Source organism: Phyllobates terribilis, unplaced genomic scaffold (genome assembly GCF_046119375.1).
Source record: "Phyllobates terribilis strain yellow unplaced genomic scaffold, ASM4611937v1 Scaffold_4__5_contigs__length_816908805, whole genome shotgun sequence".
Lineage (NCBI taxonomy): Eukaryota > Metazoa > Chordata > Amphibia > Anura > Dendrobatidae > Phyllobates > Phyllobates terribilis.
The window spans coordinates 405,652,905-405,664,985 of record NW_027362764.1 but is presented as its reverse complement, the minus strand read 5'-3'; the positions used below and the strand labels follow the sequence as shown (position 1 = coordinate 405,664,985).

The window sequence follows — 12,081 nt, the reverse complement described above, 5'->3', positions numbered from 1 at the left end:
GACTCTTTCCTACAGGCAATTACGTCAGGTTGAAAGAGCAGCGGCAAAAAAGCCTTGTCATAGCAGCAGACAAGTTTTTGAAGCTGCTTGTGCCTCCAACGTCCCCCGAACAATAAGATGCAGGGTCCTTCAGAGGTTTGCAGCTGTGCATGCGCCATCCTGTCGACCTCCTCTATCCACTTCACACAAGCAGAAACGGCTCCAGTGGGCCAAACATTACATGAAGACTGATTTCAAAACTGTTTTGTTCACGGATGAGTGCCGTGCAGCGCTCGATGGTCCAGATGGATGGAGTGGAGGATGGCTGGTTGATGGACACCCCACGCAAACACGGCTACAGCGCCAACAAGGAGGAGGTGGAGTAATGTTTTGGGCTGGAATCATGGGGAGAGAGATTGTCGGCCCCTTTAGGATCCCTGAAGGCGCTAAAGATGAACTCCATAATGTATGTGGATTTTCTCAAACAGCACTTCCTGCCATGGTTCAAGAAGAAGAACCGTGTATTTCACAGCAAGATCATTTTTCTGCATGATAATGCACCATCTCATGCTGCACATAAAACATCTGCATCTCTGGCTGATATGGGCATAAAAGGGGACAAACTTATGGTGTGACCCCCATGCTCCCCTGACCTCTACCCCATTCAGAACCTTTGGAGCATCATTAAAAGGAGTGTCTATGATGGCGGGAGGCAGTTCACATCTAAGCAACAGCTCTGGGAGGGTATTCTGTCCTCATGCAAAACAATTGAAGCAGAAACCATCCAAAACCTGACAAATTCAATGGACGAGAGAGTTCAGAAGCTCCTTTCGAACAAGGGGTCCTATGTGAAAATGTAACATCACCTAGAATAAAGTTTTGAGTTGAAAACTGTTTGATTTCAGTTTCTAACAACCTGCTAATGCTTATAATTTCAAAAATGACCATTTTTTTGGTCTTTATTAAAATGAAAAGGTTGATCGAAAAGTTTGGGGGATCTAAGAGTGTGGCAACCCAGTAGTCATGATTACTTCGAATTCTGACAATATGAGGGTCATGCTGCAGGTAGTGCAGCAAGAAGGCACTTATGTGCCTTGCGCATCTCGGAGCCCCAAAATTATTTTCCGGGCTAGATGCAGCTAAAAATTATTTTTAATTTTAAATCTGGTGAAGCTTTAGTATAGATGGCCTAATAGGATCAGTGCTGCACACTGCTACAAAGCCCAAATTATTTTCCAGTCAAGATACAGATAAACATGATTAGTAATTTGAAAGCTTAAAATGGTTGGTAGGGTGATTTTAACCAATCATCAAGCTTTTACTCTCCCCAGGATGACACAGGGGTAGAAAAGTCGTTTCGGATCCATGATTTGTTCATCTTTATGAACGTGAGTCTGTCTACATTATCAGTGGAGAGCCGCGTGCGCTTATCTGTCAGCACACCACCAGCAGCGCTGAACACACGTTCAGACAGAACACTGGCTGCGGGGCATGACAAGATCTCCAAGGCGTAAGTGGCTAGCTCCGGCCATTTATCCAGATTGGAAGCCCAAAAAGAGCAAGGGTCCAGTGACACAGTCGTGGCTTCAATGTTTACTTGGAGATACTCCTGTACCATCGTCTCTAGGCGTTGACTATGTGTCAGACTTCTTGTCTCCTGTGGCCTTGCAAAGGATGGGCTAAAAAAGTGGTGAAATGATTCCGCAAAATTGATGTTACCAGCAGATACTGTGGTTCTGTTACGGTTTGAGTGCTGAACACTTGACGGTCCCACGGTTGGCAAGTTGGAACTGTGAGATTCACTACGTGCACCACTGGTATTTTGTGGAAAAGCACATGTAAGATTCTGCAACAGTCTCTGCTGATACTCCTGCATGCGTGCATCCCTTTCTATGGCAGGAATAATTTCTGCAAATTTACTTTTGTACCGGGGATCTAACAGTGTGGCAACCCAGTAGTCAGGATTATTTCTAATTCTCACAATTCGAGGGTCATGTTGCAGGTAGTGCAGCAAGAAGGCACTCATGTGTGTTGCGCATCCAGGAGCACCAAGTCCCTGTTGTGTTGGTGGCGAGGTAACAATCATGCTTCCTTCCTCTGTCCTCTCCCCCCAACCTCGCACAACAGAAATGTGATCAAGGTCTCCCTCATCTGATGAGTCTTCCATCAGTTCGTCCTCCACTTCTTCCTGGGCTCCTGCACCTTCCTCACTAGTTTGGCTGCTACCATGCGCCCTGGTAAAACCATCTCCCCCACCCTCACATGCCTGCCGCCTTGGTGCTGCCGACCGTCTGGACCTTGCAGATGTTAGCCCTTCCGCATACAACTCCTCCTCCTCTACTTCCTCCACCTCCTCTTGTGCCACCACCTGACTCCGAATTCTGTTTAACATGTGCTCCAGCATGTAAATCACCGGAATAGTCATGCTGATAATGGCATCGTCAGCACTAAACATCTTCGTCGCCATTTCAAAACTGTGCAGAAGGGTGCATAGGTCCCTGATCTGAGACCACTCCTCCAGCGTGATTTGCCCCACCTCTGAATCTCGTTGGCCCAGGCTATACGTCAGAACGTATTGCACCAGGGCTTGTCGGTGCTGCCACAGTCGCTGCAACATGTGCAGAGTTGAATTCCACCGGGTAGGCACATCGCATTTTAGCCAGTGAAGTGGCAGGCCCAACGACTTCTGTAGAGATGTAAGTCGCTGAGCTGCGGGATGCGAACGGCGGAAGTGAGCACACAGCGACCGTGCCCTCTGCAGAAGGCCATCTAGTCTGGGATAGTGGGCTAAAAATTGCTGGACAACCAGGTTCAACACGTGAGCCATACAAGGCACGTGTGTGACATTGCCCCGGCGAAGGGCCGCACCCAGGTTTGCAGCATTGTCGCACACGGCCTTCCCTGGTTTCAGGTCCAGTGGAGACAACCATTCATGAAATTGGTTCTCCAGAGCTGACCACAACTCCTCAGCTGTGTGACTCACATTTCCCAGACATTTCAATGTAAAAACCGCCTGATGACGTTGAGCCCTACTGCCAGCATAGTAAGGAGGTGTGCAGGATCCCTTCTGCGCAGTTAGAAAGCTTGTGGCATGACCAGACAGGCTTTGGGTGCAGGTGGAAGACCGAGAGGAGGTTGAGGAGGCAGAAGCAGTGGAGGAACTTTGACATAAAGAGGATTGACGCACAACTCGTGGGGACGGCAAGACTTGGACAGCAGCCCCTTGTCCTGCTGTCACCATAGTTACCCAGTGCCCAGTCAGCGACATGTAACGCCCCTGTCCATGCCTACTCGTCCAAGTGTCTGTGGTGAAATGCACCCTGTCACACACAGAGTTTCTCAAAGAAGCGGTGATGTTGTGTGCGACATGCTGGTGGAGCGCAGGCACACCTTTCTTTGAGAAGTAGTGCCGACTGGGCATCTGGTACTGGGGCACTGCGACGGACATAAGGTCTCGAAAATCCTCTGTGTCCACCAGGCGGAAAGGCAGCATTTCTGTAGCCAAGAGCTTGCAGATGGTGAAATTCAACCTCTTAGCTTTCTCATGGCTAGGAGGAAATGGTCTTTTACTTGTCCACATCTGAGGGACCGAGGGCTGGCTATTGTGCTTAGACGGGGTTGATAAGGGTGTCCCCGGCAAACTGCCGGTCTGTGAGGAAGATGCAGGCGGACATGTTAGGTTGCCTTGATCCAAAGGTGGTGCTATCGATGTCGGACAGCGCTCAACACCAGCTGGTGTTACCACCTCCAAAGAAAATGATGACCTGCCAATCACGCTGGCTGTTGCGGGTAAAGAGGTGGCAAGTCTGCGCCCCAAAACAGGTGTGACTGCTGTCCCCCCAGTCACAGAGGATGAAGAGGCCGCGGATGCACAAGATATGGCAGACGGTGATTGGCCCGGCCGGCTAGGCCGCATTGTAGCACACTGAGCTTCCCACTGCAACTTATGCTTCATGTCCATGTGCCGGTTCATGCATGAAGTACTCAAACTATGTATTTTTTGGCCTCTACTTAGCTTTTGCTGACAAATGTTACAGATAACACGAGTTGGGTCATCTTTATCGATCTGAAAAAATGCCCAGGCTATGCAAGGCTTAGCACCCATGCAACCTGAAGAGCCACCACGACTTGTGGTGAGAGGCAGAGTTGTGTTTGAGGATGCAGTTGTTGACGTGCTTCCAGTACTACGTCTCTGTCCAGGAAGGCGCAACCTGACCTCGTCGTCACTAGCATCTTCCTCCACCTCCTCTGCTGACCTCATCTCTTGGCTGACTGTGGGTTGACAGTAAGTGGGATCTCCGACCTCATCATCATCACCCTGTGCGTTATCACACCCGTCGTCCTCAGAGCCAACCTGTTCCTGCCCTGACAAAAAACTAAAGTTGTCGCTCCAATCAGGTATTTGAGTCTTATCATCGTCTTCCTCATTGTCTCCACCAACAGGAGTTACAGTTTGGGAATGAGGGTCTACATTATGGTCAGAACCTTCTGCGTCTGGTCCTGGATCCGACTCATAAAGATTCTGGGCATCAGTGCAGATCATTTCCTCGTCTGGATTCACAGAAGCGCTGGAGTCGACCTCTGATTCCCAGGCTATAGTATGAGTAAACAGCTCTGCAGACTCAACCATCTGTTCTACCTCATACTCAGACGGGCAGCTGGAGATTAGGGAGCTGTGAGGAAGCAAGTGCGATTTGGGTGACACCTTTGAGGACTGGAGTATTTGTGATGTTGAAGTTGATGTGGAGGAGAGCCCACTTAAAGGAGCACTTGATATCCGTTGAAGCACCTGCTGTTTTTGTGCCTCATCTGGAATTTGTAGCGATTGGCGTGGCCGTAAGAAAGGGATCTTATCACATTGTCCGCTAAAAGAAGTAGACATTTTAGTTTGGCTGGAAGATGGTCTTTCTTCTGCAGATGTTACTGTTGCTTTAACACCTACCCCACGGACACAACCTTTTTTCCCCTTCCCAACACGCCTATTCCCCTTTCCACCAGCAGCAGGCCTTTTTCCACTCATTTTGGTGGTTAACTAATTCACAACTCTGGAGTTGTTTGCACAAAAAAACAATGGATGGTAACCGAGCAGAGCTGAGTGGCCAAACTGTGGTATTAGGCCAAAACTATTGGCTGGGTTAGATGCAGAAAAAAATTATTTTGAATTTGCAACCTGATGGAGGTCAGTATAGATGGACTAATACAAATAGTCCCACACACTGCTAGAAGCCCAAATATTTTTTCAGAGGTACTGTAGATGCAGATAAAAATTATTTTTAATTTGCAACCTGATGGAGGTCAGTATAGATGGACTAATAGACCAAGTCCCACACACTGCTAGAAGCCCAAATATTTTTTCAGAGCTAGATGCAGAAAAAAATTATTTTTAATTTGCAACCTGATGGAGGTCAGTATAGATGGACTAATAGACCAAGTCCCACACACCGCTAGAAGCCCAACTATTTTTTCAGAGCTAGATGCAGAAAAAAATTATATTCAATTTGCAACCTGCTGGAGGTCAGTATAGAAGGACTAATAGAACAAGTCCCACACACTGCTAGAAGCCCAAATATTTTTTCAGAGCTAAATGAAGAAAAAAATTATTTTTAATTTGCAACCTGATGGAGGTCAGTATAGATGGACTAATAGACCAAGTCCCACACACTGCTAGAAGCCCAAATATTTTTTCAGAGCTAGATGCAGAAAAAAATTATTTTTAATTTGCAACCTGATGGAGGTCAGTATAGATGGACTAATAGACCAAGTCCCACACACCGCTAGAAGCCCAAATATTTTTTCAGAGCTAGATGCAGAAAAAAATTATTTTTAATTTGCAACCTGATGGAGGTCAGTATAGATGGACTAATAGACCAAGTCCCACACACTGCTAGAAGCCCAAATATTTTTTCAGAGCTAGATGCAGAAAAAAATTATTTTTAATTTGCAACCTGATGGAGGTCAGTATAGATGGACTAATAGACCAAGTCCCACACACCGCTAGAAGCCCAAATATTTTTTCAGAGCTAGATGCAGAAAAAAATTATTTTTAATTTGCAACCTGATGGAGGTCAGTATAGATGGACTAATAGACCAAGTCCCACACACTGCTAGAAGCCCAAATATTTTTTCAGAGCTAGATGCAGAAAAAAAATATTTTTAATTTGCAACCTGATGGAGGTCAGTATAGATGGACTAATAGACCAAGTCCCACACACCGCTAGAAGCCCAACTATTTTTTCAGAGCTAGATGCAGAAAAAAATTATATTCAATTTGCAACCTGCTGGAGGTCAGTATAGAAGGACTAATAGAACAAGTCCCACACACTGCTAGAAGCCCAAATATTTTTTCAGAGCTAAATGAAGAAAAAAATTATTTTTAATTTGCAACCTGATGGAGGTCAGTATAGATGGACTAATAGACCAAGTCCCACACACTGCTAGAAGCCCAAATATTTTTTCAGAGCTAGATGCAGAAAAAAATTATTTTTAATTTGCAACCTGATGGCGGTCAGTATAGATGGACTAATAGACCAAGTCCCACACACTGCTAGAAGCCCAAATATTTTTTCAGAGCTAGATGCAGAAAAAAATTATTTTTAATTTGCAACCTGATGGAGGTCAGTATAGATGGACTAATAGACCAAGTCCCACACACCGCTAGAAGCCCAAATATTTTTTCAGAGCTAAATGAAGAAAAAAATTATTTTTAATTTGCAACCTGATGGAGGTCAGTATAGATGGACTAATAGACCAAGTCCCACACACTGCTAGAAGCCCAAATATTTTTTCAGAGCTAGATGCAGAAAAAAATTATATTCAGTTTGCAACCTGATGGAGGTCAGTATAGATGGACTAATAGACCAAGTCCCACACACTGCTAGAAGCCCAAATATTTTTTCAGAGCTAGATGCAGAAAAAAATTATATTCAGTTTGCAACCTGATGGAGGTCAGTATAGATGGACTAATAGAATGATGCTATGCCCAAAAGATTTTACTTCACTAGGTGCAGTAAAAAAATTGGTATTCTATACACAGGTGTTATATCTTGCAACACAGATAGGCTACTCCACTGACTAACACACTCTGCAATAGGCCAAAAAGGATTAGCTTTGCTAGATTCAGCCAAATGCTGTGAAAAAAACTTGCACAGCACTGGCACAGACCTGCCTGGCAAAAACTGATAGGAACTCATGTAACCTAGTCCTGAAAAGGACTCCAATTACAATTAGTCTTTACTCCCACAATCTATCTATTTAAGAGCACAGACCTCCCTGATAAAAGTCGTAGGAAATGCTGTAACCTAGTCCTTAAAAGGACTGCAATCACAACTATTCCCTACTCCCAAGCTATCTGTATATTTGTGCGAAAATTGGTTTGAAATTAACAAGGTATAGCGCACACAGCAACAGCGGTGCCGTCTAACACGCAGCTGCAGCAGTGAGAAAATGGTGGCGACGGGGAAAATGGCTTGGTCTTATAGGGCAAGGACATGTGACATACACTGCCAATGACACATGCCCTTGCTTGTGTGAAAAAAAGCACTTCGCTCCGTGTGTGCGCTGCTGATAGGCTGACAGACTGCACCTCCCCACTGCAAATGCGGGAAAGAGAAAAAAAAATGGAGATCTTCATTGTTCCTGCAGAGATCCATCCCCTGCCCCTCCCCCCGCCCCGCTGTACACTCAAACTGCGTATTAACATTAATTTTCATCATTTCTGAGAAAAAATCCAGTTATGATTTTAGTGCACGAACAGTTATCGAACATAACCTCGAACAGCCGAATTTTTCTCAAATTGTTCGTGTTCGCCGACCGGCTCGAACACCGCCCAAAACAGCTCGAATTTGAGATTGGCGAACAGTTCGAGTAGAACAACGCTCATCTCTAGTCATGTGTCGTCATGGTCAGCTTGATTAGGTACCAGACCACCCGCCACATTGAGCATTCAGTCTGCTCGGCCAGCAGCATGTTATGGAGCGGAAAAAGCTAAACACTGATGAACAGTTTTGTGGGAAAAGATTCTGTACATTTTTTATGTTATTCATTGAAATCCCTGCTCATTCTAGGCTTAGGAGTCCAAGAGTGGTCCCAATCAGCAACTAATAAGCAGAACGTTGCTCATTAAAGGGAATCATTAAAGGTAGGTTTTTGCTACCTAATCTTAGAGCAACATAATATAGAGACCGTAATTACAGTGATGTGTCACTTATTGGGCCGCTTGCTGTAGTATTGATAAAATCACTGATTTATCAGCAGCAGATTATCACTAGAGAACTAGAAAACCTGTTGCCATATAGACCTCCATATTAATGAGTCCCGTATGTCCCCACCCTCACCATTGATTGGCAGATTTCTGCTTATGCACAGTATATACAGAAAGCTGTCAATCACTGGTGTGGGCAGGGTTATACAGAGCTCACATCAGAGAATTGCTAGACCTGCAGCAGATAAAATTGTGATTTTATTAAAACTACATAAAGTAGCCCAGTAAGTGATTCATCTCTAGAATCAGGGTCTCTGCCTTACATCATGCTGCTCTCAGATGGGGTAGCAAAAACCTGCCGACAGATTCTCTTTAAATGAGACCTCTCACTTCACTACTAAGCTGAGAATGAGAAAGGATTTGAAAAAAGAAGTTAAATTTTTTTACACTGACCTGTATATCAGTTTGCTCAGCATCTCCTCCTGATCTAGAACAATATGTTGCTAAATTAAAGTTTTATGGCAACAGAAGAGAAAACCCCCAAAAATGCCAATTTAAGATTCTGATCAGCAAATGTGTGTGACAGGAATAAAAGAACCGGGTACCCTTTCCCCTAGGGCCATCCATAGGCACAGGCATAAATGAAAATTTAGCCTTGCTAAAACTTATTATAAAGTAATTACTAAATACTCAGGACAATACATTGAATAATAGAGAGGCCATGATTTATTCAAAAACTGTAGAGAAACATTTAAAAATATATATTTAAATATCTGTCATGTTTTAAATCATCTCCTTCTCTGGTGTCAACATGTCACAAAGGACAGGAATAACATAATATAAAAATAGGAGATAATATAATGTGATAGGAAATCCAATTTCTCTGAAAATCTGCCACCTACTATGTCAACGCCATTTGAAATGGCTGGCTCACAATTTGTAGAAGCACCTATAAGCCAACCCATGGTAACGTACCAGCTTTGACAGGTTCATGTCACGCAGAACTCTCATTACAACAGTCTTCTCTGGCTCATCAGGGTTGGATCTTTTCACTGCCCCCAGAGTTCGAAGGACAGAGAGAATATTCCGCAATCCAAAGTCATAATGAACCTAGTAGTATGAAAATATGCACAGTGTATACATGCATGGAAAAAACAAGAGGAAATATATGCATATATGTACCCCAATTCATTTACATGTGCATATCTTTATGCACACTGACTACTTTTTTAACTACTTTCCCAAATATGAATCATTTCATTATTTGCAGAATATTACAATCATGGTGATGGCAGTATTTTAGCTAAAGTTTTCAGCTATATGAATATTAACGCTATGGGCCTGATTCACTGCGACTTCGGTAGAGTACGTAGAGTCTTAATTATGGACGTGCTGGATTAAGATGCGGCTAATTCATTAACAGTCTCATGCTTCTTAATTAGTGTTGAGCGAGTATGTTCTATTAACCCTTTCGGCGAGTATGCTCGGGCGAGCACCGAGTAGTTACAGCTGCTCGGTGTTATGTTTGATTTGCGAATGTTTGACAGCTTTAATACATGTGAGGAATGTGTAAGAAATAGACATTCCTCACATGTATTAAAGCTGTCAAACAGTCGCAAATGATGCAGACAGGAGTGATTCAAACATATCACCGAGCAGCTATAAATACTCGGTGCTCGCCCGAGCATACTCGGCAAAAAGGTTAGCAGAACATACTCGCTCATCACTATTCTTAATGCATTAGGCACATTTACAACTGGTGTGTGCCTCCGTCAGGTCAGAATTGTTACTCTAGTCAGGAACTGGAGTAACAATTTTGGAGTAAAGTATACCACAAATTTTCATGAAATTATTGGGCAAGTTTTACCATATCCCGTCCTGCTCCTGTTCCGCCCACTTTGACAGTGCTGGCTGAAACTTGTGTGAAAATGCCAAAAGACCCAAAAGTTTTGCACAACTTTGTGTTGCGCAAAAAAAAGGCAACATTGAAGGTGTTTTATACCAGAAAATTGGCAAAAACACCATCATGAAACAGCCCAAAGTGTATAAGATAGGTCTGCCATTAAACACCAGTGTGCCTTTAAGTACAAGCTACCAATATCTATGCTGTCTGATCTATTAAGAGACGTATATTGTTATATAGGATAAGAGGATTTGTAACTGTCTGGATAGTACTGGAGATCAACTGGTCTCAAAGCTCAAAGAACTCATCATGTTCCCCATACTGACCAACCTACCTGCTTAGATAACTGTTCCTCACACAACTTGTACAAGGTGTAGAATTTACGGCTTAGGATTTGGTTGTCTCGGAAGCCAGCACTGGCAAGCTTTACCCTCATGATAATAGCACGGTCTGGTACCATCATGGCCACTGTACGGAACTGAACTTTCAGATTTTCAGGCAGCTCTTGACGTCCCGCATAACCTGGGTTCTTAAGGAAGTAAAGGTGATACCAAGTATTTATATAAATAAATATGTGTCAGCGAATTGTGGTAAATTGTTTCTATACGGTATCTTTAAAAGGCATAGTTATATAATGCAAGCAAAAGAATACAAATAATATTGGTAATTGTCAGTGTTCTATCATTCTTCAAAAAAAATTAAAGAAACATGGAAAATTCAGCTTGGTGGGAATAACAATTGTATCTTCTCTCTACTGGCACTCACTGGCACTGTTGGTTGCAAAACAGCTGGCACCAAGTAATGCCAGAGAACAATTCGGCAGGACTGTAGCCCTTTTCCCTGTAGCTGTCTGCTAATAATAACTAACCTACGGAGCCAGGCCAACAGTAGCTTTTGGGCACCTGCAGCTGTGCAAGTTCCTCTCTACTTCATGTTGGAAGGTCATGAGGTTATCCTAGGAGAATTCAAAGACCATTCAGCCAAGTATGGAGTTTAGCATTCTCAAAGCTACCACTGGAAATATGCTTTCAGCTTTGCAACACGTCATGGTGCTCCAAGCACGATAAAAAGTGTCAATAAAGTTACATTAACGGGACACAGTTGCATATCAGCTTATGTGATCCGAGGTGACCATCATCTCTATGTGTAGGATTCAATAAAATGAGATGGTCACCTTTTTAGGAACTAAACTATCCTTCTAAGTCACTATCACTATCCTTTGCATCTCCTGCTGCAAATGAGCATATGTTCATTCAGTAGTCCGCAATAAAAAAATAAAAAAAGCAGTGGTCTGTGTATTAATTAAAGGGGTATTCTCTAATTTTCGAATTTATCTCCTATTCATAGGATGGGGATAACTTCTCGATTGCTGGGGGTCCGACATCAATCCCGAGAACACGGGCTATGAAGAGCACCAGGTGGTCGATGATGCGCATTTCCAATTCCATTCATTCTTAATGGGACCGCCAGAGTTAATTAAGCCCTAAGCTTGGCCGGTCCCATAAGAATGAGTGAAGAAGTGCACCTGATCGATGACTGCTCCATTCACACAGGATGGATTGTGGGGGTCCCAGTGGTTGGACCCCCAGCTACACTTACTACCACTCCCTTCACACAGACGACTTTGAGAAGCCAGTTTTTGTGATCGGTAGTTAAACCCTCAGCTATGATACATATTTTTCAACGATCATGTGGACAGGTGATATGTTTCATTTATGGGACAACCCTTTTAATACATTTATTGTATTAATCATTACATTAATAAGACATTTAAGTGAACATGAACTTACCATAGTTAAAAATATTCCAAATTCTCGATCCATGTCCACAACATCCCCATCTGTAAATATGAATTGGCTTTTCTTGTTCTTCTTACATTGCAAGACTATATAAATTTGTTGTGCAGCCACGGACAGTACAGGGAGCTCAATGCGATTGAATTCATCGAAACATCCCCAAGCTCCTGACTGTGCCAAGCCTGTGCCAAAAAAGTGTTTAC

General features: G+C 43.5%; 1 protein-coding gene across 1 annotated transcript in view; it reads right to left on the bottom strand.

Annotated features, from left to right (window-relative positions):
- The window catches only part of LOC141265457 (dynein axonemal heavy chain 5-like), a 526,560-nt gene that overhangs the window by 261,903 nt on the left and 252,576 nt on the right, over nucleotides 1-12,081 (bottom strand). The window contains exons 43-45 of the mRNA XM_073678599.1: nucleotides 11,873-12,060; nucleotides 10,417-10,611; nucleotides 9,155-9,289 (exon numbers count right to left, since the gene is read on the bottom strand). Coding sequence (XP_073534700.1) covers nucleotides 9,155-9,289; nucleotides 10,417-10,611; nucleotides 11,873-12,060 — 518 coding nt within the window. The remainder of the gene's footprint in view (nucleotides 1-9,154; nucleotides 9,290-10,416; nucleotides 10,612-11,872; nucleotides 12,061-12,081) is intronic.